This window comes from Xyrauchen texanus, chromosome 32, assembly GCF_025860055.1.
Source record: "Xyrauchen texanus isolate HMW12.3.18 chromosome 32, RBS_HiC_50CHRs, whole genome shotgun sequence".
Classification (NCBI taxonomy): Eukaryota; Metazoa; Chordata; class Actinopteri; order Cypriniformes; family Catostomidae; genus Xyrauchen; species Xyrauchen texanus.
Window position 1 is genome coordinate 25,041,966 of NC_068307.1, and position 27,879 is coordinate 25,069,844.

A 27,879-nucleotide genomic window follows, 5' to 3' on the forward strand; every position below is an offset into this window, starting at 1 on the left:
GAACTTTCGCTGGATACCACTGCGCCCCGAAGCACCAAGGGTGGCGGGGTTGGCAGACTGGTCCCATGAGGACCCCGAAGTGGAGCGAGCACCGTATTCTGAGGTGTACACCGCTCCACCTCAGTTGGGGCTGTCCTCGATGGTCTGACGTGCATAGCATCAGGACCTTTTTTTCTGAGCCGAAGCCTTCTTATCCGTAAGTACAGTCCTCAGATCCGGCTTAGACTTAGCCGACTTCGGCTGAGAGTGTTGGCTCGGTCCCCAAGATTTCGGGGGAGCACGAGATGCAACACTTATTTTCTGTTGCACACGGTGCGAGGAGCTTGGCTGGGGATGCTCACGCCCAGCATCCCCAGGGGGATGGACTCGGCGAGGAAGGAATTTTTTAAAAGCCTCAGATTGTTTTTTATTTTCTAGAAATCTTTCAACAACCGTATTCACCGAGTCACCGAAGAGACCAGAGGGAGACACAGGGGCATCTAAAAGAAAAGCCCGCTCTTTATCTTTAATCTCTGCAAGATTTAACCAAAGATGTCTCTCAGTAGCTACGAGGGCTGCCATAGACCGCCCAATAGCACGGGCGGTCTCCTTCGTAGCTCTGAGAGAAAGATCTGTAGCCCGACGAAGTTCTCGAATTTCGTCGGGACTAACTCCCTCACTCCTATCGATATCCCCCAGCAGATCTGCATGATAGGCTTGGAGCACTGCCATCGTGTGCAGACAGGCTCCAGCTTGACCTGCTGCCGTATAAGCCTTACCCACTAAATTGGATGTGGTTTTTAGTGGTTTATTCGGCAACACGGGGTCCTTCAGGGATGATGCTGACCCAGGAGACAGATAGCTCGCGAGTGTCTGTTCCGCTGGGGGCATCGACCCATAACCAAAATCTTTCAGCCCCTTAATATTTGAATATGTGTGAACAAGGGGACTAAAAAGATGTGACGAATATGGTTTATTCCATGATCTACATAGCTCACCATGTAGATCAGGAAAAAATGGAAGGGCCTGTGATTGAGATGAAACATTAGATGCTTCTAGAAAACGCTCGTCTAATTTGCTTTTAGGACAAGTATCTCTTTTTTCTGCTGGCCAGTCAATATTTAATTTACCAACAGCATGAGTTATCACCTCAATAAGCTCCTCATATGCTGGGGAGAGGGATGGCGAATCCTCTCCCCTTATTGTGTTAGTGTTTGTGTCACTCTCATGAATGCTCAGTAACTCTATCTCCTCAGAGCTAGAGCACCGAAGCATCGGGCTCTCTTCCCGGGCGGAAGAAGCCGCAGCGCGGGCTTCCGACACCGGCAAGACAGCAATGGATCCCTCGGGTAAAGGAGGAGATAAGGCAGAGCCCGTCTCTAACCCCGCCGAGAGATCCATTTGCGAACCCCAAGAGAGCCTTCTCCGAGCTGCCTTGGCAGCCGCGGGTCCAGAACCCTGAGGTTCGCGAGCCTGTCCATCATCCTCAAATGCGGACAGACGGGAGCGGAGCATGCGGAGCGGCAGACGCTCACAATGGTGACAGTCAGCCCCCTCGAAAGCTGACATCGCATGCTCCACTCCCAAACAAACTACACAAAGCTCATGTGTATCTCCACCCGTGATATAATGAGGGCAAGGAGAAGCACAGGCTTTAAATGGTTGTTTTGCCATAATATCAATATGAGAGACAGACAACAATAAATAAGACAGACAGTTTTGACACAGAGCGCTTTGCTGAGGCACAAAAGCTAACGCGAGTAACGCACCGGATGTGCTTATATCCTTTCCTGGTCATGACGTCTCCTGCCCGTGGCGTTCATTCATTCCATTGGACTAGTTGACATACGTGCTTCAGGGGCGTTCACGCAAAGGCGTTCCCAAAGCGTCATCGACGCATCGCGAGTTCCCTCGTAAGGGAACTAAGACTTGACTTGAACTTGTGACCAAAGACTTGAGACTTGACTTAGACTTGGCTTTGAAAGACGTGAGACTTGACTTGACCTCAGGTCCTACCTACATTTTAATCTTTTCCTCACAGATATATTATGGCTTAAGAAGACTTGTAGCATAAGGATCACTATATACAGGGTTGTGGAGTAACGGAATACATGTAATGGGATTACGTATTTAAAATACAAAATATAAGTAACTGTATTCCACTATAGTTTACAATTTAAATCATTGGTAATTAGAATAGAGTTACATTCAAAAAGTATATTGATTACTGAAGAGATTACTTTGCATTTTATTGTCATTTGTTTAATTTAATATGTATTATTTTTAGATGGAAAACATTTATACATATAAATGATGTGAGCCAAAGTGCATTTGAACAGTGGTGAAACACTTTCTTTTGATGCATTACATTCATACGAGCAGACAAAGTAAGTTAGAAGTAAGTTCTGAGCAGAAGAAATAGAAATAAACCTTGAGTAAACTGTCAGCTTTATTCCAAGCTAAAATGCAATTTACTTGCCATTTTACATGCACATATTACCAGGCCAGGTAATATACAATATTTCAGCTCTATGGGTCCTCACAATGCAAGTGAATAGTGACCAGAACATTGAAGATACAAAAAGCACAAAGGTAGCATTAAAGATATGAATATGACTCCAGTGGTTTAATCCATGTCTTTATAAGCAAAATTATAGGGGTGGGTGAGAAACAGATGAATATTTAAGTCATTTTTAATATGCATTTTCCTCCCTGCCCATTAGGTGGAGGAGACAAATATGAAAATGAAAGTGAAAGTGGAGATTGATAGTAAAAAAGTACTTATATGTTGATCTGTTTCTCAACCACACTAATCATATCACTACAGAATACATATTTATGCATTTGGCAGACGCTTTTATCCAAAGCGACTTACAAAGCCCTTATTACAGGGACAATCCCCCTGGAGCAACCTGGAGTTAAGTGCCTTGCTCAAGGACACAATGGTGGTGGCTGTGGGGCTCAAACCAGCATCCTTCTGATTACCAGATTACCAGTTATGTGCTTTAGATCACTACACCACCACCACTCCATGGAATACATGGATTCAACCACTGGAGTCTTATGGATTACTTTATGCCACCTTAATGTGCTTTTTGACCACCATTCACAGAGATATTCTTCTAAAAATCTTTGTTTGTGTTCAACAGAAGAAAGTCCTAAAAATCTGACGGTGGTGAGTAAATTAGATAATTGTTATTTTTGGTTGAACTAACCCTTTAAGCATCACTTTTCTTTTTACTCTGTAATTATTGATTTTGAGGATATTTAATTGTGCAAATAAATACAATGTATACTGTTAATATACATTTTGACAAAGATTATTTCTATGCATTTAGGAAGAGGAGCTTGAATAAGCACAGAAATAAATAGATGTCATCAATGCTTTGGAGCAGGAAGAGTGAAAGTTGCCTTTCAACCCACTGGATGTATTGATTGTCCTTGAAACTGAGTTGGGGACATTTTTCAAAACTTGGGTCAGTGCACTGACTTTTTGGGCTACTTTATGCCATTCACATTAGCTACCAAACAAGCTGACACTTTTTCTTACTTTTTTTGAGGTCAAACAGTATATGGTGTATCTTGATGATGGCAAGTTCTGTCCAAGTTGAAGATCTTTTGAATGAATAGTTTAATTTATAAATACCAACTGTTTATGGTGTTTTTGCTACAGTATTAGTTCAGAAAGTTTTTTCCTACCTGCATATATTAAAATGCATTTTGAATTGTTTATTTAGATTTACTGAAATTCTTCAAGTCATTGCATAGCCCACTTTTTTTTATGTTTTATGTTATCATCATGATTTTGTTACTATTTTTGTTTTTGAGAATGTATTTTGGTTCTTGGAGAGTCAAGTCTATGTTAGATTGAAAATTGTAAACAACAATAAAAACCTTTGACATTCACCATCTGTGTGTTATTTCTTCATGTAATTTTATTTTAAAGTTAATTGAAAGTAAATTAACAGAACCTAGAATTTGAAGCTGCTAATAGCACTTACAATTGAACTAAATGAGCTTATATTGCAAAGTTGGGTAAACAGATACTCTTAAGGATAAAAAAATTAAATGTAGTAGCTCGCATGCAGGTGTGGAAAGAGTACCGTAATTTCCGGACTGTTGAGCGCACCTGAATATAAGCCGCACCCACTGAATTAAAAAAAATACAAATATTTTGAACATAAATAAGCCACACCTGTCTATAAGCCGCAGGTGCCTACCGGTACATTGAAACAAATGAACTTTACACAGGCTTTAACGAAACACGGCTTGTAACAAAAATAAATAGACTTTAACGAAACGGTGTGGCAGCGGGGGCGTGGTCAAGCGCCCGTTCGGGAGAGAAAAGCGGTAAGGGCGCTTACATCAAGTGCTGAAAACTGTCACACTGGTGCCAGTGTGACAGTTTTCCCAAGAAGGACACGTGAAGCAGGGCACTTGACGTTCCAGGTAAGGCTTTTAATGGCCACAGCAATGTTTAACATCAATTTTATAAAGTTTCTTAATTCTTGGTCTTCTATGCGCCAACACTAGACTGACGTCTGTCTGTCTGTCACTCACTCACTCACTCACTCTCTGCTGCCTTTTTATGCCGCTCTTCCCACGCTTACTGAAATTAGACACAGGTGTTAGACATTAGCTCAGGTGTAAGCGCCCTTACCGCTTTTCTCTCCCGGACGGGCGCTTGACCACGCCCCCGCTGCCACACACGGCTTGTAACAAAAAATTAGCAGTAAACAGTAGCCTAGCAAGAAAGTCATTGGTCACTATCTTCCTCCTCTTGTGCACATGAAACCACTGAAGTCATCTCCTTCGGTGTCGGAGTTGAATAGCCTCAGCTTTAGTTGTCTTTTTGCACTGAGTCAATTCATCACGCTGCTGTTTCCAACGTCTCCCTTGCAGCAGCTCTATTTCCTTTTCCAGCAGCCAGATCAATCGCCTTCAACGTGAAAGCTGCATCATATGCATTTCTCCGTGTTTTGAGGGTGACAAAATGACTACCGTAATCAGAATGATGGGAAGTTTGAGCGTGCTCCATTTAATCTAAACCGTAAACCAAAAAGTTGTTTGACCTTAACTCGTTCGGCAATTTCATTGGTCTATTGATAGCTTCATGCCGCCAAAAAACTGAGCACGTCACAGAATGTTTTTTTTTTTTTTTAAATAAAATTTGAAAGCAGGAAAAATCCATATATTAGCCGCGTCATTGTTTAAGCCACGAGGTTCAAAGCGTGGGAAAAAAGTTGCGGCTTATAGTCCGGAAATTACGGTACTGAAAAATCATACTCAAGTAGAAGTACTGTTACTTCCCAAAATAATTTAGTGTGAGTAGAGTAAAAGTAGCTGTCCTAAAAACTACTCAAGTAAGAGTAAAACAGTAGCTCATTTAAAAGTACTCATGAGTAGTGAGTATTGAGTACCGAGTTGCAAAATCTATGCCCCCTTATAATGAACACTGGATGCCAAATTTTTAAATACATCACTTATTTATGATAAACACTACATGAATCTGATTCCAAAAAATAAATGGCAGACATGATAACAGAAATGAAAAGTTTAAAAAGTTATTTTCAATACATTGATCACCATTTTAAATCGTAATCTATGAAGCAATTATATTAAAATGAGTTTATGTGTAATCAGTTATGCCAACACAGAATTATTGTTGTGCATAAAACATGTTCAAACAATGCACAGAATACAAAAAAATGCTAAATAAGCAGGATCATATGGCACGTCATGTCCTGCACAATAGAGGAGGTAGAGCAGACATGGGAAAAGTTGTTTGGTTCAGGGGCTACATCATGCTTAAAAAGGAATAATTCGCCCAAAAATTAAAATTATCTCATCATTTACTCACCCTCATGCCATCCTGGATGTGTATGACTTTCATCTGCAGAACACAAATTAAGATTTTTAGAAGAGTATCTCAGCTCTTTTAGTCCATACAATGAAAGTGAATCGATGCTAAAATAGTGAAGCTCCACAAATCACATAAATCAGCATAAAAGTAGTCTAATCAATATATACTGTACATTTACATTTTCCATTTGGCAGACACTTTTATCCAAAGCGACTTACAGTGCAATTATTACAGGGACAATCCACCCAGAACAACCTGGAGTTAAGTGCCTTGCTCAAGGACACAATGGTGGTGGCCGTGGGGTTAGAACCTCTGACCTTCTGATTAACAGCCCTGTGCTTTAACCACTATGCCACCACCATCTGAGAAACAGATACATATTTAATACCTTTTTTACTAATTCTCCTCCCTGCTCAGTCAATCTCCACTTTAACTTTCACTTTCTTCTTGTGTTTTTGGTGATTCACATTATTCAAGCATATCGCCACCTACTGGACAGAGAGAAGAATTTATAGCAAAATGTATTTAAATATTGATCTGTTTCTCACCCACAACTGTCATATCAATTATGAAGTCATGGATTAAACAACTGGAGTTATATGTGCTTTTAGGAGCGTCAAAATTGTGCCACCCCTTCACTTATTGAATGGGCCTACAGAGCTGAAATATTCTTCTAAAAATCGTAATTTGTTCTGAAGAAAGAAAGGCATAGACAGATGGCACGAGGGTGCATAAATGATAAGATAATTTTTATTTTCGTGTGAATTATTTCTTTTAGTAGCACATGGGGGGCCACATTGTCCTCCTTTTGAGATACAATGTTCAACATTTATTTAGTTCTTGTATCTTTTAAGCCAAGAAATGGTTGTATTTTCATTCTAATGCATGATGCACAATTTCTGAAGTTTGTGACTGGTGGAATGTTCTGCTGAAATATTGCTCTGCAAATGTTGATCTTTATAAAGGCTAAGCATAATTATAAATTATTTTATCATCTCTACTTTCCTGGTAATTTATTATACAATTTAACACCCTCTCTACGTCAGGGGGTGAGTATTATTATAATAAAAAATATATTTTACAAATATTAAAAAAATATATTATTATTAAAAATGTCAATGTTTTATTCTATTAATTAATACTTTTAAAGCTCCTCAAGTTATTCAGCCAAAAGTAGTAAGTGGTTTTCTGATTTCCTTGTTATTGTTATTTGATTAATAGCCTTTCTATGACATAGCCTACTAGACAGTGCTCAATTCAGTTACATGTACACTTCAAGTCAAACATTTTGATGCAAATATGCTTTTTGTACCACTGTTTAAATTCACTTTAGACATAAACGACTGTGTTTACATTAATGCCTCATCATAATAGCGGAATTATAACGTTTATTTGATCATTTAGATCAACCAACCATTGGTGTTCTTGCTATCGCAATTGATGTAATACACACCCCTGTTCTAGATGTATAACATAAGTTAAATATAGAAAACTACTCAAAAGTTTGATCAAACACATTTTTTCAATAAACATCTACATTATTTTATTGCCCAGTAATATAGATAACATTGCATTAATTTCTTACAGTGGCCCAATAATCTTAGTGATAGATAGTTAAATTACAGGCTCCGTTATAGACACAGAATCTAGTAAGCAGAAATATGAAATTTACCTCGATATGTTTCTTCAAATTAGAGGCAGGATTAATGCTGATATCTGGCTCGAGCAAGTTAAACTCACATGACACAATCAAGCAATTGGCCTTTTTAACTGCGAAAAGCCTTTCCAGGTGCGGCCAAGATGTTCAGCTGTAAACTGTGCTTGAGGCATTCTCCATATTTAAACAGATGGTGCTTGATCTGTAGATACAGGCCAAAACTACTAAATTCGCTGTAATGACTCATTTTGGGAGTGTAGTAATTCCACGAAATGCGTATTGCATTTCCATAGTAATAATAACATTAGAAGTAAGGAAGAATAAAGGGCCACAACCTGAATATTGTAATTGCTAACTGTTAAGATATTATTGTAATTGTAATTAATCGACTGTTCATTAGTAGTTACTCAATAGTTATTTCTCCTGAAGCTGAATTAGTAGATAATTAAAAGTAGTTCATCAGGAGGCGTGACTGAATTCAACAGTTATTGATTAGCTAATTGTTACTTAACACAACTATAAAATGCTATTACATACTGATTAGTTAACACATCTTCCTTAGTAGTTAATAGTAGTGACTTAAGTGTTAATGAAGAGTTACCTATTAGTTCTGCGGTAATTCCTTATTAGTTATGCATTAAGTAAGATACAGTATTCTAAAGTGTTACCATTGATTTTTCTTTTAATCTGTCCCTTTTAATGTACGCTAATGTGAACCACACAGCATCGTATGGACAGAGGTGCTTTAACCCAGCTGCACTACTGCTATGTCCCATCCGACGCTCAGAATTCCATAAATCGAAACTGGTTTGCTCAGCTGGATATTGTAGAGCGGTGAGGTGTGCGCGTCAGTGCTATTCGGGCAGTCCTCAGACGCGTATGCTGAAGCGCAGAGAACGAGAACGCAGCACTCCGTGTGGACGCGTAGCCTACTGCCGATTTTCAGAGCTTTTAATGTCTGTTTGATCCACTTCTGTATATCTGTTCTTGAGGTAGCGCTCCACAGTTATAGTTAGGCTTCGTCTCACTCTCAGTTGAAAACCGGAGAGTCATTTGCAGCGTTGCCGAGAAACGCGCATCTCTTAGGATGAAAGCGGCAGCAGAAATGCTGCAAAACTGACCGATGAATTGATTAATAGATTAGTTGATTATTCATTCATTGCTCTCACTGATGAAAACTGCAAAAATGAATGGACCTCTATCAAAATCCGAGCGCAGAATCATGGACACATGTTTGAGGAGATTAAGACAGGAACTGGTATGTGATATCAACATTAGGATTTCTTTCAATAGGCTATTTTACTTTATAGTAGGCTATTTCGGTTGTCATGAAGATTTTGAAGGCTTTTTCATTAAATATGCAGTTTCATCACTATAAGTCTTATTATTCATTCATAATACACATCTGAAATATTTGCATATAGACTACATACAGTAAATGTAGTTAATGCATTTTGATAGCTTGCGTGTTTTTTAAAAAGTGCATCACATTCATTATTCAGTCGAATGAAGTGTCATCACTTACCATATGTTTTGCAGATCTGATTAGTGTAGCCTAATAAAGACAATATGATAAGATAAATGCAGATTATAAATGAAGTGAATATTTTTGGAGCTTTTAGTGTTTTAGTGTTTAAACATGATTTAGTTCAATTATTTTGAGACTTAATTGTGACACTTTAAACATTTTGTAATGGAACCTAAAATGTTGAAGTCATGTCACAAACATTTTTCATAGAGAGCTTGGCCTCACATTTGAGGCTTTGAACACAGGCTTTAAGGGATAGATCACCCATCTCACCCTCACACCATCCCAGATGTGTATGACTTTCTTTCTTGTGCTGAACACAAACAATGATTTTTATGAGAATATCTCAGCTCTGTAGGTCAGTAAAATGCTAATTAATGGTAGCCAGAAATTTGAAGGTCCAAAAAGCACATGAAAGCAGCATACAAGTAAAGCATATGACTCCAGTAGTTAAGGCCATATATTTAGAATTGATATGATAGGTGGAAGTGAGAAACATGGTATTAACATGGTTATATTGAACCAGTATAACAATTTTTAAGTCCTTTTTCCCCTATAAATTCTACTTCCTGACCAGTAGGTTGGTGATTTGCACGAATAATGCAAATCGTCAAAAACAAATGAAGAACTCTTATGAGAGAATAGTGCTAAGGAGGGCTTGAAAGTGGAGATTTATGGATTTAAATATTGTTCCGTTTTTAACCCACAACTATCAAATAGCTTCTGAAGTCATGGATTTAACCACTGGAGTAATATGGATTACTTTTATGCTGCCTTGGTGTGCTTTTTGGACCTTCAAAGTTCTGTACACAATTCACTTGCATTAAAATAAACTACAGAACTGAAATATACTTCTAAAAATCTTTATTTGTGTTCTGAAGAAGAAAGAAAGTCACACATCTGGGATGGCATGAGGGTAAGAGTATTTACATTTTTGGGTGAACTATCCCTTAAAAAATTAGGCCACACATGTGCAGAACCCACAGGTTGACTCAACTAGTGTCATCAGAATCTTGGTATGTGCAGGTGTGATGATTTCAGTTGACTTTGGGCAACTTCTCATCTTACACTAGATGAATTCCTGGCACTTCTATAGAGAGCTCTCAATCTGTCATTTTCAAAAACAAGACTTGTTCATTTTCAGGATTATGCATGCATGACATGGAGAGGTTACATTCTTGGTGTAACATCAGGCTTCAAGCGTTAATGTAAAATGTGGTTAGTCAAGACAAACGTTTGATGTTCGTTTTATTTCGCAACAAGCTTTTAATGCAGTTTACATGATGATCCTGGAAACTTGCAAGTGAAAAATTGTGACAAATCCCTTGGCAGTGGTTTAAAGGATTCTTTTGAAAGGCTAAAAACACTTTCTGGAACCGTCTTCAAAGAGGAGATTGCGATGTTAGCCTCGGGACACCAGACACAGTTCTCAGCTGCTCTACACAAGAGCTCTGCCGCTTCAGGAGAGAGCACCAAATTAGCCACATGTCTGCTGAATGGCCTCAGATCAAGGTGTTGTGGTGTGATGTGATTGTGGTACCCCTGTGCGCTTACACAGAAAGGGGTTTATGAGGATCCTGTGTGCAGCCACATTTGTAAATAGAGAAAAGCACACAGCCCCTTGTTCAGCTGCCTGAGGAGCACAGGCTGTCACTGTGGCTTTATATATGCTGTCTCTGCCAGAGACGCCACATGTCTGTCTGATACCATTTGGGCAATGGGGTGGTACATTTTCTTTGAAAGACTAGAGTAGTGCTTTTATTTAGCAATTTTACATTTCTTTTTTACCAGTTAAAAAAGTTAGAAGTCACATTTGACATATTATGATAGAACATTACAAATTCATATTATTAATTATTATGTTTTATGTGCTTTAATTTTTTGGCTTTCATTTATTTTGATAGGTATTTCCTTATATTACACACAAAAATGATTATAAACTTAATTAATTTATGTAATGTATTATAAACAAACAATTGTTTTTCATACCAGTGTTTTCATGCTCATTAGTATGAAAAAGCTGATATGAAAAACGTATGCTTGATATTGCTGGTTTATATCGATGGTTATATCAGATGGATTTAATTTGGTAAATAATTGGCTGATACATTGGTACATCCCTACAGATATTTTAATAATTTATTTTGGCTTTAGTACAATGTCAAAGTTAATTATTGTTATTGTTTTTATAATATCACAATTATTCGTAATTTTTCTCTGGTCTTTATACACAAAAATATATATAGCAACCTTAATATATTTTAGGAGGGGGTCCCTCGAAAGTTGATTGTCATATTTGGGGGTCCTTAGCATACATTTTTTTTAAAACCTCTGGAATTAGACAATATAAATATAATATAGCTTTTGAAGTAAAAAAAAAAAAAACGTTTTGTTTATTTCCATATCATTGAACATAAGCCTATCATTGGCATACAGTCCACAGCAATCCATTTTACAATTGAGTTTGTCAGTCTGTCCAAGGGAGACTTGAGAGATGTTAAGTCTTGCAATTTGTTATTTATTTATTTATTTGGTGTCAAATAGATGCTTTTGGATTATTTAACAATGGTTTTGTCATGTCTTATTTTCAGAGATTTTCAGCGACTTTAAACGCTGCGTTTTTAGGACGGTGTGTCAAAATATAGATTGAAACATCTCGATTTATCCAGATTTTCTTGAATGCAAGGGCGTATGCTGCTGATCTGAGTCTGCCTGTTCTCTGTACGTGTACCTGTATTGCTGGACTGCCCCCTGTTGACTGCTACTTAAAATACATGAACTTGGTACTTCAAGCTTTAAATAATCTGCAGGTAGGAAAATTCCTTTTACGGACTCTATGTGAGGTCAGGGGGCATGATTAATTGCTGTATTTGTTTTTACGTGTTTTGTTTTATACAATTAATCGCACTAAATTTACACGTTACATCAACAGCCTTACTAATTACATCAAACGAACCCATGCACTCCTGTGACCACACATCAATTAATAAAGCAAGTTGTGGTATTACTCAGCAACTGTAACTGTAACAACTAAACTCCACTTCCCGGAGTAATGTAATAAGCCTTAATAACAAGTTCTCCTCTTGACATGTTTGAGCCATGTCCCGCTCTATCACATTCCTCAATGTTTGTATATTGCTCTCATGTGTATATACCCTAAAGCTATCCTGGCCACAGTAGTACAGTAAATACATCTACTGTGGTATAAATGGTATAGCAAAATCTCTATGGGGATTTGAGAATAGGCCAAGAGTTTTATTTTGGAGGGAAATATGAACGTGTACATTATATTAATTACATTATATTAATTATAATCAATGTATTATGTAATCTTTGCATTGAATATATAGATGCATCATGGTGCATACCGCTTGTTATTAAGTAATGCTGATCTAATAAGATGCATATATCAAATTCTTCCATCTGTTGAAATTCAAAATGTAATGACCTGCTAATTGAATGCTGTCTGTCAGACACAATTGTGAACACTCGTAAGGGTCAAGAGGGTCATTCTGTATGTGTGGCAACGAGAGGTCACTCAGCAGTGTGAACTCTGCCTAAAATAGCCAGAGAACCAGATCAGGTCACAGTTAGAAGATGGGTGAAGCAATAAGCTTTTAAATCGCCTATTTACATCACCAAAGGTTCATCATAAAATTACAATTCTTTTATAATTCACTCACCATCATGTCCTTTCAAACCCATTTACTTTATATACTGTTTCTGTGCACAAAAGGAGAATATTTAAAGAAACCTCACCCTGCTATTTTCATACAACAACAATTAAGTGAATATTAGATCGTTATTCAAATAAAATCTTCCCCTCGCTGCAGCTCTGAAATTGTATTTTCCATTGCACATATTCAAACTGGCACGTTTCGTTTGGTTATGACAAAAGCAAGAACCAATAGAATTTTGCTGTCAGTGATGTCAAACCTGGTGTGACACATCAAGGTGCCATTTTCCTATCAGAACGTGATCTGAGATTATATTCTTCTCACCACAATTGCACAGTGCGGTTATGTGAGTTACCATAGACTGGCCATTCTCGGTTGACCTCTTACATCAACAAGGCATTTCTTCCACAAAACTGCCCCTCAATTGATGTTTTTTCATTTTGTTTTTGGCACCATTCAGTGTAAATTCTAGATACTGTTCCCAGGAGCAGCAGTTACAGAAATACTCAAACCAGCCCATCTGGCACCAACAATCATGCCATGGTCCAAATCACTGAGATCACATTTTTTCCCCTATTTTGATGGTTGATGTGAACATTAACTGAAGCTCCTGAACCGTATCTGCATGATTTAATGCACTGTACTGCCACCACACTATTGGCTGATTAGATAATCGCATGGATGATTGTTGGATTGATTGTCTAGACGAGCTGGTTTGAATATGCTATTCTGAGATGCAGGTTGGTGCTGGTTTGGTGGCACGAGGGGGGACCTACACAATATTAGGTAGGTCGTTTTAATTTAGTGGCTATTTGGTGTATATATTGCACAAATGTTTTTGGTACTACTTTAAAGTAGTCTTTTTTTCTCTTTTTTTTTTCATTTTTGGAACTTCATAGCTGTGGTCACTATGAATTAATGAAAAGATCTGCATAAAAAATCTTCCAAAAATATCCTTTGGCTTTCCAAATTAAAAGTAACAGCATGCAGGCTTGGAACAACATGATTTTGAGTAAAAGATGATAGACAGAATGAAAGACATTTTAATGCTTGAGTAAACTATTCCTTAAATAAGGAAGCAATACAAAAGGACTGTGTGTTTTTTAACTATCGCCTTTGGTGGTCAAATTAAGGAGCAGTCAACTTTTAGAATAAGAAATTAAAGCAATTTTGTAAAACCTGTGAGGTGGAGGTCCTGAGTCCTGAATACACAGCTTTTTGTTTTGGTTCAAGCAGAAGAATAGAGCAGATATTAGCTCATTCAGTAAGTGGATTCATTCTTCAGGCAGCTCTTCCTTCCCCTCAGCTAAAATTGTCCTGGGATTTGGTGGCAGCTGTAGGGCTGCCTGTCCAAACTCATATTAAAGCAATTTGTTAGCAACTGTTTCAGCCTGTGTACTCTTTTATACAGATCAGTTGCTCTTTCTATTTTGGTTTGAGGCTTATCTGAGAGATTTGCATCCAATAGAGCCTATAGATGAAGAATGTATAGATTAACATGAAAAGATAGCTGAATACTTGACTAATAAAACAACCTTCCTTTTTTGTTGCCTGAGGCCAAATGGAATCTGCAGACTTTCTTTTTGCATTTTCTGAAGAATTTCGAGGAATAGATGGAAGTTACATAGTAAAATGTGTCAGCTGAGTTGAGAGAACTTCGCTCTTATTATTAAGTATTTTCTAAATGAACATGCAAGGGGTGGGTGATGTTTAGAACCAGACATATTGTAAGGGGAGGAGCTAGACAACTCTATACAACTGTATCAGCTATATACAAATAGGAGAAATTATAACATTAATTATGGTTTCTGTAGTCCTACTTTACAGTACAAAATTCACGTTTTTAATAAAGGCATCACAATGCTCAATACAGCAGCTGTAGGGATGGAAGACCTGCCTTAAAGTTAAAAGAGCCAATTGCCTGTTTGTAAACACCAGAATGTTTTTACACATTAGCTAGAAAAAGTCTTAACGAATAGCTTTTATTTAATAATTTTTTTATGTGTTTTTTTCTTTCCTTTTAGTTTCCTTTTCATTTGCATGTGTTATAATGGGTAGCGATCCTGCACTGGAATTTGCTATGATGAGGGATTGATGCTCCAGCTTGCTCATCCTTTCAGTGACATCACAAATGTCAAAGCTTACAAATAGATGCTGATCCACTAATTTCTCCACTCACTTATTAACAAAATCAAATGGAGACAAACGTTAGGAAGTTATCAAGTTAAAAGTATAAAATTCATTGGAGCTCTTGAATTGGACAGCAACAATGACATTTAGAAATTAGAATAGATATTGTTTTCATTTCAGTTTTGACTTGAAAATGAAAACTTTAGACCTAATCTCTGGACCAATACATCACACAGACAATTTTTTTAACAAAACAGTAAAAAAATAAATTATTTGTGCATAACTCATATTCATATTCATTCAACTTTGCAATTTCATGATGTCACAACCTGCATATCTTTTAATTGTTCATAATCTTGCCCCACAGTTTTGGAGAAGTTGATAGGAGCACTTAGGCATTACCTATATGGCTGTTGAGCAACTGATGTGGGCAGCATTTCCCAAAAGCATTGTAAGCTTACGTTGATCATAGTTTATACTTTATATATTATACTTTTATTTGGTACAAACACCTTTGACATCTCCTGCATTTGATGCTAACTGGGTCTAGAGGAAATGGCTATGTCTTATCTCATGTAAATGTGAATAGTTTTGTTAGAAGGTTTTGGCAGTTTGGTGATTTTATGAAGCTTTGCATGAGAATGGGAAGTTTAGTTTTGATGCATCAAATATCAGATAAGGGATATGTTTGTCCAATATATTTTTTGAACAGTGTTAACAGTTGTAATGCAGAAAAGCAAGCCATCCACAATGTTTTAAAGGAATAGTTTGCTTCACAATGAAATTATTTAATTATATACTCACCCTCAGGATAGATTTTTCTAGAACATTCCCTTTAATATGTAACTGAAAGCTTTCCACTGTATTTTGCATGTCTCCAAATGTGTGCATCAGATCTGTGCAGTATACTAGACCCATAATAATATACTAGACATTGAGCTCTGACAGGAAACTGTCAATTAGAGGATCCCAATTCTGGACCTCTGAACTGACACACACACACACACACAGAGAGAGAGAGAGAGAGAGAGAGAGAGAGAGAGAGAGAGAGAGACAAAGGCTACAGAGATGCATTACTACTCTAGATGTACACTGCACAGCATTCATATTTAATGATGGCTACCCGGCTAGTGGGAAAGAAATGCACTACTCATAGAGCTTAATACAGAGTTTGATCATCTCTGCAGTATTACTTCCTGCACCCAGAAGGCACAGCCTGAGGCTTTATTCTTGCTATGAAACAGGAATGTGACCCTACAGCCTCTTATAAATGCACTTAATAGGCCAAGTTGTTTGGACACATTAAGATCTGCAGGTGTTTGTGTATCTATATGTGGGTTGGCTGTGTGTTTTGTGTTTGTTTATTTAAGACCCGATGAAAGACATGCATGTAGACCATAATGCCTGTCTTGTATTAAGTATGCAAAAATGTGTTGCACCTATTTAAGATTTGATGTAGGCCTAAGTAAACATTTAAACAAGAGTGTCTGCAAAAAACACATATTAAGACACTTTTCCATACATCATAATGTCTGAGGGGTGACGAGAATTGATGTCAGTGATGTCAAATTTGGTTGCTATGTTGATGCTCCATTTTTAAATCACATAATTGTTATTGGGATTTCTGAGCCACAAAGAAGGGCAAGATTTTCAATGAATAATGGCTTAAATTCCAGTCTGTCCCTCACACAAAGCTGTGACTTCAGAGGAATTGGAATATATCACATGAGTCAAATGGGCTTCTTTATTGTGGTTTCGCCATGGTGACTGTCCACTGTCACATGGAAAAAAATAACAGTATGGTTTTGAAATTACATGAGAGAGACAGAAGAAAAATGTTTTGGGTGAACTATTGCTTTATTGATAGAAGAATATAATTGTGGTGTCTTTGGTACCAAAGACTGTTCCTGTAAACTTACTTTGATGTATTTTCCTACCCACTGGCTGGCGCCAAATGCAATAAAAAATTTACTTTGGTGACTAAACAAAATTGAATAATTCTCCTGTTATGATTTACTTTTGAACTGTGAGAACAATAATCTGACCCATTTATAATAAAGTTACGTGCACGGATCAAACTGTTTGTTAAAGGAAAGATCTGCCGCCATCATCCTGCAGATGTTATCAGATGACTTTCTACATTGCAAAAGAGACCCCACCTCATACACACACAAACAAATACACACACTTACAGTGACGTCACCATATAACAACATGTGTCAAACAAGCTTCATTTCATGTGACCCTAACCCTAATGATTAGCCGGTCTAATTCTGACCGGTTAATCACCCTTATGTAAAGTCTGTTATTTATCAAACGTAGAAAATATAATATTTTACTTGCATGATTAGTTCCAAGTAATACATGACATAATTGATTTAAAGGTGATGGTAAGGGAAGGGATGCTTCTTGATATTTCTTGCACCAAGGTAGATAGCATTCCCTCAAATCCCCTGCACTCAAGCCCTGCATATATATATATATATATATATATATATATATATATATATATATGCAGGTTGGTGCTGCTTTGACGGCACAAGGGGAACTGCACAATATTAGGCAGGTGGTTTTAATGTTGTGGCTGATCGGTGTATAAATTAGACCGCACTGAGGGACATGGACTGTAAAAAAAATTATGTTTGAATAATGAAAGTATTTTGCTTGAAATGTCATGTGATGTGAGATGAAAATTAATGTAAATTTTTGGGATGCTTTTGTGATTTTCCATTACATTTAAAAGTTCCACATAGTACTGTATATATTAATTTAATTGTGATCCACATGTCATTAGCATTTTGAAAGTTTAGGAGATAGAGCAGGTTTGCATGTCAGCACTAAAACTCTAAATATCCATTAGTAAATAATTTACTCCAAGCACAGAGAATATCTGAATCTAAAATGATGTTTATCACAAGCCCAGTACACCACAGAACAAAAGCACTGAATTATTGAAGTGTAATCATTCTAAAAGCCCAATGGAAGTCATCTGTGATGGCAGAGTGGAGTGGTTCATGAGATAATGCCCTCGGGATTTTCCAAGCAAACAGTAATTATGTCTCATTAACCGGCTCATAAAGATGTCCCATTATCCAAAATGAATTAAATTAAATACATATAGCTTGAGGGAATGGTCCACCCTAACGTATTTTTCCTCTTGCCATTCGAAACTTCTATTATGTTTTTTCTGTGGAACACAAAAGGGGAAATTTTGGAAAGATTTGAAAGCTTGTTACCTCAGTTTTATAAGGTTCTACATACCATTTTAATAATAATAAAGAAAATAAATAAATAAATAAATAAATATATATATATATATATATATATATATTATACATATAAAAAAACGGGTTATGCACATCTAGTCAGTGAATGGCATTTTGTGCTCTTCTGTTATTTTAATTATTTTTTCAAAATGGTGCCTCTTATATTTTTAAATCTATTTGTGCCTGATAGCTAAAGTGGAAGAAATGTTAAGCCCTATATCTAAAAACCAACCCAGTCTCATAGAATTACATTACAGTAACCTTATAACAAATTTTTTGCTAAATTTGTTTTGCATGGCTTGTGTGTATTGTGGCAGTTTCTTGCTGAAATAAACACTACAACAGGCGCTACAACAACTCAAATTTGAGAAAATTGGCTGATTATCAGTCCATACACCCTTGTTTCACTCTGTTTCTCACACAATGCTGTCTTATGATATCTAAACACTTTTACAGTACCATTCAGTAGCACATGACTTGTAAGTCAGTACATTTTAACATTTGAATTACATAACCAACTGCATTTACAGGCTTATTCAATTGCAATCAAGTTGCACTGTAGCTCAACCGAGTCCAGCATACGAGTCCAGAAGAGAAAGCAATTCGACAGTGTCATAGAAGCACCAAAAAAGTACGTGGTTGTTTTAGCAATTGTGGTTAAGAGTGCTTTAGACACTTTGTAAGTTAGTTTAAACAAAAATGATCACCACAGTCCACTTAAGCATCATCTGTTACTGTATAATTCTGTTATCAAATTGTATTGTCATCAGATATTTAATACAAAATTGTGTAAGATCACTATTTGTTAGTTTGTATTGTACTTTTTTTGGCTTTTAGTGAACCCGCAATTCATATCCACTGTATGTGAGTGTTGTCATATAAACATATGGCAGTGGGCCCTCCCTTCTTTTACAACTCTAACCCATTCTTTAACAATCGATCATGCTTGAATGAAGTGGCCCCTTTTTCAGGGATTAAAGTCTAGTCTTGTCTGATTGGGTGCCAGGGATGCAGAGGGTCTTCCATAGGCAGAGAGTTAAATATGGGGCAGCAGACTTGCCCTTTGAAAGGTGATAGGGGTGAGAGAGGAGAGGGACTGAGGTGGCAGAAGTCAGGGAAACCCCTCTCTGAAAGCTGATTCCAGGTAAGCTGATAGCTCTTAATGTTTGTATGCTTGTGTATTTATGGGGAGGCTTGACAGCCAAATGTTCTGAGAGTTAGTTTTTACACAGGCAATCTGTGAATATTTGCACACACCTGTTCTTTGATAATGACATAACTTGCAAATGTGTGCATGGCAAATCAATGCAGGTTGTTAGCTGTTGTGATGAGGGTACCACATGCATGTGATGTTCATGGTGTCTTTCTGAAACAATTATGATTGGTTTTGTAAATGGACAAGAGTCTTGATGGATAATTCAAACGTTAGAGTATTTTTTAAACAAAGACTACTGGCAATAAGTTGCTGGAGTTTAGTTGCGATTGCAAATAGCAATGCAGCAACTTCTAACCACCTAATTCAGATGTGGAAAGTTGAGTCTGAGACGCGGACTTGAATCACAATTAAGTCTCAAATAAAGTGTCTTGAGACTCGACTTACAGTACACGCTTAATTATCTTTGGCTTGGGAGTCCAAATTAGAGAGTTGTGAACAACAAAATACAATATCTAAAATATATTGGTTGTAGTGTTGTAGTGTAGAAAACTGATAATAAAAGGGATTTGATAAATGACTGAAGTTTGTCTTTAACTTGAGACTTGAACGCTTTATCAGTCCTTTGCATCCTTTGACTTGGTCAACTTTCACTTGGTGTTGCATCTCGCTGTCTGTGCCAGTGCACTGCGCATGTCTAGGCAAGACTCTGGTTTCTCACTTTGGGGACTGTTTCACTAGAAGGGGAAATGGTAAGGTCACATGACTGCTGCTCTCAGTGTTATGTGGGAGTGTGACAGGCCTGGCCCACCGCTGCCTAAGGGACATTTCTTCCTGAGACACAGGTCATATGGAGCCCCTGAAGATCACTTAAGTACAGATCACCTGATGAACAGTAAATACACAATGGGAAAGAGAGATCAAGATACAGTGTGCAATGAATGAACACAACACAAATTTACTATCCAATACCAGTACTGATGGAGACTTTTGTTGGTTCATCTTTCTATCTCAGCTTCTGTTAATTAGGTTACTGAACAGAACTTTTTTTGTTCTGCAACTTTCATGTCATGTCACTGTGTACTTATAGAACATATATCAGTAAGTTTGGTTCCAGAATTAAATATCCCAGTAATTGCTTTCCATTTGGGGAATTTATTTTTATTGATAAATTATAAACCTTTAAAGGCAAACCTACCATGAGCTTCTAAGTTGTTCATCATTGTTATATACTCCTGTTGAAGCCATCAGTCTACATTATTTCAACTTAATAAAATAGCTAAATAAATTAATTAATTTAATAGCATAATTCCTAAAAACTAAATTTAAAAAGTAATAGTTTTATATACAGTATTTCCATCATTTTTCATTTGATCCCAAGTGATGCTCAAAAGGCTCCTTGCTACCCTGAGTCAAAGTAAAGAAGCCCTCAGTCTCTATGATATTCTGGTGCAGAGATATGTGATTTGTTAGCTGGTTGCTAGGGTAACCCGATCTGGTTGCTAGGCAGTTAGCAAGGTGATACTCAAAAGGTTCCTTGCTACCCTGAGTCAAATGAATGAAACTGGAATTGTCTATGATGTTCTTGTGCAGATATATATGATTTGTTACTTGGTTGCTAGGTCGAGCTCACTTGGTTGCTAGGCAATTCCAGAGTGATACTAACAAGGCTGCTTGCTGGCCTGAGTCATACGAGCCAACAATAATGTTTCTACGATATTCTGATCTGGAGATATCCATCTAAGCGCATTTTAATGGAAGTCAATGGATTTTGGTTGCTTGGGTGCACTAAATGGGTACTAGGGTGTGGCTAAGTATTGTCCAGCATGATATTTAAAGGCTCCTTGCTTGTCTGAGTCAAATAAAACAAAGTTGAAGTCTCTTCAACGTTGTGGTGCAGAGATATGTTTTGCTATACGGTTGCTAGGTTAAGTCCATCTGGTCACTAGAAAGTTGCCAGGGTGATCTTACAAAAGGCTGCTTGCTGGACTGAATGTAATGAGACAAACCTGAAGACTCTATGACATTCTGATCAGGAGACATCCATCTAAGCCAATTTGAATGGCAGTCAATGAGTTTTGGTTGCTAGGGTGCACTAAATGGTTGCTAGGTTGTATGCAGTTGCTAGGGTGTTAATGTGATGGAGTGAAAGAAAGAATAAAAATAGTGGTATAGGGTGTTGCTTGAATTCTCTAAAGGAGTTATTACAGGAAAAAATACCTTGAATGGAATTCAAAGTGACATGAGGCCTATTTGGTCCTCTTGTCCGATACTGGAATACCATAATTCCGATCATTTTGTAAAGATATAGCACACCATTTGGGATTAGTGTGAAGGTGCATGTAGCTTAAAAGCTCTAGGAGAAATCAGAGTCTGAAATTTTTGTCTCGGAAGAATAATAATACAATTAAATAGAATATCAGTATGTTAACATAATTATGGATATTTCAATAGCCTTATGTACATATAAAAGGATTTAGTTACTGTCATAATGTCATACTGTCAAAATATCATAGCCATGAACATACTGTACTTGCATTTGATTGGACACAAATCTGTGTAGTGCAAGATGAGTCCAGTAGCAGTTTTAACCACCATGCATACCACACAATAGTGTCGTGCCCAGACGTCGGGGGGGGGTCACCTTCCGTATAGGAAAGCTCCGCAAAAACACCTTGAGGGGGTGACATGATGTTCTGGATACACGCACGAATACAGCATTGTCGGCGCTCTTAGTGTGGTTCACTTTAGAGGTCCACCGGGTTTTGGTCAGTTTTTCAAGTAGGACTTTGGGTTCGGTTTGTAATTTATGAAAAAATATACAGGACTTTCAAACAGGTTTCGCCCATGAGTTAGGGGCCATTCACACCGAATGCGATTTTGCATGCGTCTGCTGTGTTTTTCTGTTGTTTTCCTATGTAAACACATGGACGAACATCCTTGACTGCTGTATCGTGTCTCACTGTTTCTTCAGTGTCTCATGCAGATCTGGCACTTTTTTAGACACTGTGTCAAGTTAAAATAACTTCAGGTCTCAAAAACGCACGTTGAGACACCTGCGTACTGTTTCAATTGTTGTGCTGTGTCTAGATTGTTTTTAGCGCAGGTGTCACAAAGATTTAACATTTTGAACAAGTTCAGGTTACAAAGAGGTGACTGTAACCAATGTTTAACATTATTCCAGATTATTGTTCACCAGCCAATGTTTCAGCATTTGAAAAACGGCAATGTTTTTTCTTTCTTCTGCTCTAGTGTGCTGAGGGGCTGCATGCCTTGTATGTTTACTGTTACTCAAATGTTGCCTATGATGCTTACATAAAATAAAATACAGCCTTTTGCAACATGATGAACACTGCAGCATTAGAATATAATCTCCAGGTGAAAGTAAATAAGACAGAAATATATTACTGTTGTATACAACAAATCTTCAAAGTAATAATAATAATACACTATCATACTGTATTCTAATGTACAACAATGAATAATTGTTGGGTTATAATAATAATAAATAACAACTGAATTCCAAAATGTTAGCAAGTTTAGTAGGTTTTGCACACCCTGTTCATAAAAAAGAAAAGAAAAAGTGTTTAGTAAAAATATATGTAGGTAAATATTGCTTTTTTTAAATCACTGTATTGTCGAAATACTGGGAAAACATGCATTAATTACTTGAACAGGAATTTTGTTTAATTAAACATTTTGAATGTACTAGGCTACAATGCCTGATAGTGTCACAATCCCCTGTTGTCTGCCCCTTTGTACCCCTTGGACTGTCTCTTTGCCCCTTATGCCCCCCTTGGACTGTCTGTTTGCCCCTTGTGCCCTCTTTGGTCTGCTAGCCCCCCTTCACTCCTTGGACGATTTTGTTTTTTGTGGGTTTTTTAATTTTTTTTAGGAGCATCTGGAATCCGCTCCTTAGAGCGGGGGTTATGTCACGATCCCCTGTTGTCTGCCCCGTGTTTCAATTCACATAGTCATAAACTACATTTCCCATAATTCCCTGCCCTCATCACTGCCTATGCACTTCATTGTTCTCACCTGTGGTTAATTTGATCATCATTATCCCTCTGTATTTAAACCCTGGTTGTTTGGTCAGTCTTCGTCAGTCGTTGTATGTTCATATGTTAATGTCTTGGATATTCTGGTCTGTGTTCCTGCCTGAGCCCATCGTGGATGTTTTCTCTTGTTTATATCTTTTGTTTCCCATCGTGGATGTTTTGTTTGTTCACTGTATTGTTTTATTCTGAGTTACCCTGTTCACCGTCAGTTTCATTCATTAAAGAAGCCGCATCTAGATCCCCACTCCTTGTCTGCCCTCGTCTGAATCCCAACAGATCGATTGATACATTTTATGTAATTTTTTAAGCAACATTTTCTAAATGGTCCCCCGGGTTGGTCTGTTGCTTGGGGCCTCAGAAATCATATACACGCCACTGGATTAGTCATTAACATTTTTGGTTTATTTTCCTATGGGAAAATTTAAATCTGCTAAAAGTTAGTCAGTGTTTAAAAGTATACTACATTACCTCAGACTATACTATATACTACAAAGACAGACTAAAATCCACAAAACTCTAATTTTGACTCTGTGGGGTTTTGTTCAAGGGCACAAATGTAAAGGCTTTTGGCTCTGTCCTTGTGGGGGTAAGAAACTTCCATTAATGTTCTTATAAACGGGTGTCAAGGCAATTTAATATGTCTATGGAAAGAACATAGAGCAGTGGTACCCAAACCTGTTCCTGGAGGTGTGTTTGATTAGGGAGACATCCAAAAATGTGTAGTGTTGGGGGGCCTCCAGGAACAGGGTTTGGAAACACTGCCCTGAAGAATAGCAAAATCATAAGCAGCTGTCATTTTGTCTTTAAAGTATTTGAGTACTCTTCTGTTTCTGGTCTTATAATGCTAACTATTATTGTTTTGTGCGTGTGCGTGTGTGTGTGTGTGTGTGTGTGTGTGTGTGTGTGTGTGTGTGTGTGTGTGTGTGTGTGGCTTTAGCTCTCTATGAAGGAGGCTGGTGATGGACTTCATGCTCAGATGAACAATATGATGGGAGCTCTGCAAGAACTAAAACTCCTCCAGGTTCAAACTGCACTTGAGCAACTAGAGATTTCAGGAAAGAATGGAACTATGGCTCAAACAGCTATAGAACTACCTAGCCTTAGCCCCGACACAGACAACCAGAAATCCCAGCTTGCCATGGCTTCTGTTAAAGAAGAGCTGCACCTGTCCCAGCATCCCCATCACAACAGCTTGGGGACATCACCTTCATCCTCCAGCCTGGAGAGCGAGAGCATTCCTCTGCCCAGACAAATCTCAGGATACATAGCCCCGCAAGTGGAGTACTGTGGCCCAAAATTGGGCCACCTTCCTGTACAAAACCATAACAACCAGCCGTATTTGTCAGAACCAGCACAGCTGGTACCTCTGGCCCAGGTGGACCTTTCTTTGATTCTCTACAGCCTATCCCGGGAGGGACCGTCACTTGACAGTGACTACACCGAGGACAGTACGGACGACTCCAGTGACTGGACGTCCTCACTCATGAGTCAGAGTCGCAATCGCCAGCCTCTTGTGCTGGGAGACAATGTCTTTGCTGACCTAGTAGGCAACTGGCTGGACCTTCCCGAACTAGAAAAAGACTGGCAGGGCCTCAACAGACCTGACTCTCCAGCCCATCCACTCAGACTCAGTCGCTCCCAGGAGCTCTGTAAAAGGTTCTCACTGACCACCAACATCTTCAAGAAGTTCCTACGTAGCATACGACCTGATCGGGATAAACTGCTGAAGGAGAAGCCTGGCTGGATGCCACCAGACCACGATCCTGAAACAGAACTCTTCAAGAGGCCCAAGAAGGCAGCCAGCAAATCCAAGGGTGGATTTTACTTACCATTCTGGGCTGGAGGACAGCTTGGAAAGGGACGGTCATGTTCTCAGCCAACAGAGGAGAGGGGTCACATTCTAGGTCTGAACATTGACAGGAGTCGAACAGATCCTGTAGACAAAGTTCATCACTTATTTGACTATAATACAGCTGTTTGGGTTTAGAGGGGTACAAATGAAATAGTTTAGTTTTGAACCAGAAATTGTATAATGCAAGTTGTTTGATTGAACTATCAACACAACAAACGTTTGGAACCCTCAGGATATGTGAGCAGGTCTTCCTTTTTAATATGACTTTATAGCTGCACTTAAAATATTACCGTAAAAGTTAGAAAAGCCAAGATGTCCTCTATAGCTATGCATTTACATATTTCATCCTCATAATGCCAAATGTTTCTTAAAAAACTGATTCCACTATGTTGTCACCAAGCCATTGTGCATGTTTACTGGTTTCTCTGTGATTTTTTGTATTTAGTTTCCAAACACACATGAATCTTACCTTGTATTTGATCACAGTGGCTTCTGTTGCCAGACTGTTTTATTTTCAGGGCCTTCACTTTCCATGTAAAATTTATCTACTCTTGGCTCATAGCCCATAAATATCAAGACTATAATTTTTGTCAACATACTTAGAACATGTTAACTCCTGCTTATATTTTCCCAGAGGTTACATTATGCATGGAACACTAAAAGAGACCTAATAATATGTAATGTCCAGCCTTCTGTAAAAACTTGCTGTCAAGCCATTTTAAATCAACCATTGACTTTACATTATTATTTGGAAACTGAACTCATGCTTAAAAATGTAAGAATGTCAATGCTTTAGATATCAATGGTCCACCTTGTATTAAGATGCATCTCGGGTGATCCGATCACATGTGGTCAGGTAAGACATGTCGCTTTTTACACCTGGACGTTTAAATGCATCTACAGTGACCACTTGTGTTCGGATTTGGAGGACAGTCTCATGACAACATACATCAATCACTATATAGGTGTGCAGGGTAGGGGAGTAACGGAATACATGTAATGAGATTACGTATTTAAAGTACAAAATATAAGTAACTTTTTTCCACTACAGTTACAATTTAAATAATGTGTAATTAGAATAGAGTTACATTCAAAAAATATTTTGATTACTGAAGAGATTACTTTGCATTTTATTGTCATTTGTTTCATTTAATATTTAGTCGTTTCAGATGGAAAACATTTATACATATAAATGATGCGATCCAAAGTGCATTTGAACAGCTGTGAAACACTTTCTTATGATGTGTTACTTTCATATGAGCAGACAGAGAAGGAAGTTTGAAGTAAGTTTGGAGCAGAAGAAATAGAAATAACCCTTGTGTATATTGTCAGCTTTATGCAAAGCTAAAATGTCATATCTAGCCATTTTACATGTGCATGTTACCAGTCACTATCAAATTTTTTATCAAGAACATTCACAGAAATTCGTAATTTCTTTTTTTCTAGTATGATCTTTGATATTAGGGCAAAAAATGTTATCTTGATAGTAATTTGTGTATTGTTTTCCTGTAAAAATGTCTAAAAATCCTTAAAACAAAAAAATATATTTTGTTTTAGAAGCAATACTGCATAAGATATTTAGGTTTTTCAAAGAATGTATTTTTAACGTGTATTTTGTCTTACGGAACTGGCAGTTTTTATAGTCAAAACAAGTGAAATAAATCTACCAGTGCTGAAGAAGAAATCCAAAGTATATAGAATATGTTACTGACCTTGAGTAATCTAACAGAATACGTTACAAATGACATTTTACAGCATGTATTCTGTAATCTGTAGTGGAATACATTTCAAAAGTAACCCTATCAACCCTATCAGTGTGTTATTGCATGATATTAAAGCACAGCAAATTCAGAAAAGACAAAGGAAGTGTGAAAAAAAACTGGCACTCTGTTTCTCCCAGATGCGGTTGAAATGCAATCTAAGAATAAATGCAACATGTCAAGCACAATTATCTATTATTTTAATGGATTAGCTATATTAAAGACCCTCAAGTGTTCATGCTTCTTTCCTGTCTTGATATCAGACACACTAAAGAAGATGATTGTGTACAAATCCACTTTTAAAAATTTTCCGATCAGATGGTTATTTCCTTTTAAAGCCGCTGGTAGACGGCAAAGTTTAAAGTCTTGTTTGAGCACAGCAGTTGATTGACAGGTGAGGGGCGGTGCTTCGCTGGTGCCGGGACGCATACAGGACAGATTATCGTTACAGCTGAAATGCGATGTGGACACGATGTGTGCACATTCATATGTGGTTCTGTGATCGGATCACAAAGCATTTTAGATCCCATTTAGACCTGTATTTAGGGCTGACCACATGTTATCGGATCCCCCAAAACACCATGCGGAAACAGGGTCAAAATATCAAACCAAGTGACAAAACAAATGATGCTAGATCTTTTCTAAGAACTAACTTCACTTTCTGAGATATTTTTTTCCAGTTACTTTTCACCAACTAGTGTCAATGTGATTTTTGGTGAATGTATGCAGTCAGTTTTAGGTAGATATGCTGTCTTTAAATGAAATGTAATTTAGCTTGATATGTTGTTATATAATGCAACAAGAATCATACAGGTTTAAGTATGATTAAATGTGATGGCAAATTGTCATCATAGATGTCTCAATCTCATTAATCTTTTGCACAATGAGATTATAGAGCATCTCACAAGAATATAACACCTGAATATATATTTTATCTAAGCATAATCCTGCACACA

The 27,879-nt window shown here is 37.6% G+C and overlaps 1 protein-coding gene across 1 annotated transcript; it reads left to right on the top strand.

Moving 5' to 3' along the window:
* The first annotated feature begins 8,475 nt into the window (after positions 1-8,475).
* LOC127625699 (PAK4-inhibitor INKA2-like) lies at positions 8,476-25,298 on the top strand. Its single transcript, XM_052101049.1, has 2 exons — positions 8,476-8,757; positions 24,249-25,298. Exons 1-2 carry the CDS (start codon positions 8,671-8,673, stop codon positions 25,296-25,298), a joined length of 1,137 nt encoding a protein of 378 aa, XP_051957009.1. The 5' UTR covers positions 8,476-8,670.
* Positions 25,299-27,879: the final 2,581 nt, after the last annotated feature.

Excerpts from the sequence above, each read along its gene's own strand:
- LOC127625699 (XM_052101049.1), top strand. The coding sequence starts at position 8,671 with ATGAAAACTGCAAAAATGAATGGACCTCTATCAAAATCCGAGCGCAGA. Across the intron at positions 8,758-24,248 it reads GGAGATTAAGACAGGAACTG|CTCTCTATGAAGGAGGCTGG; the intron begins GTATGTGATATC and ends GTGTGGCTTTAG.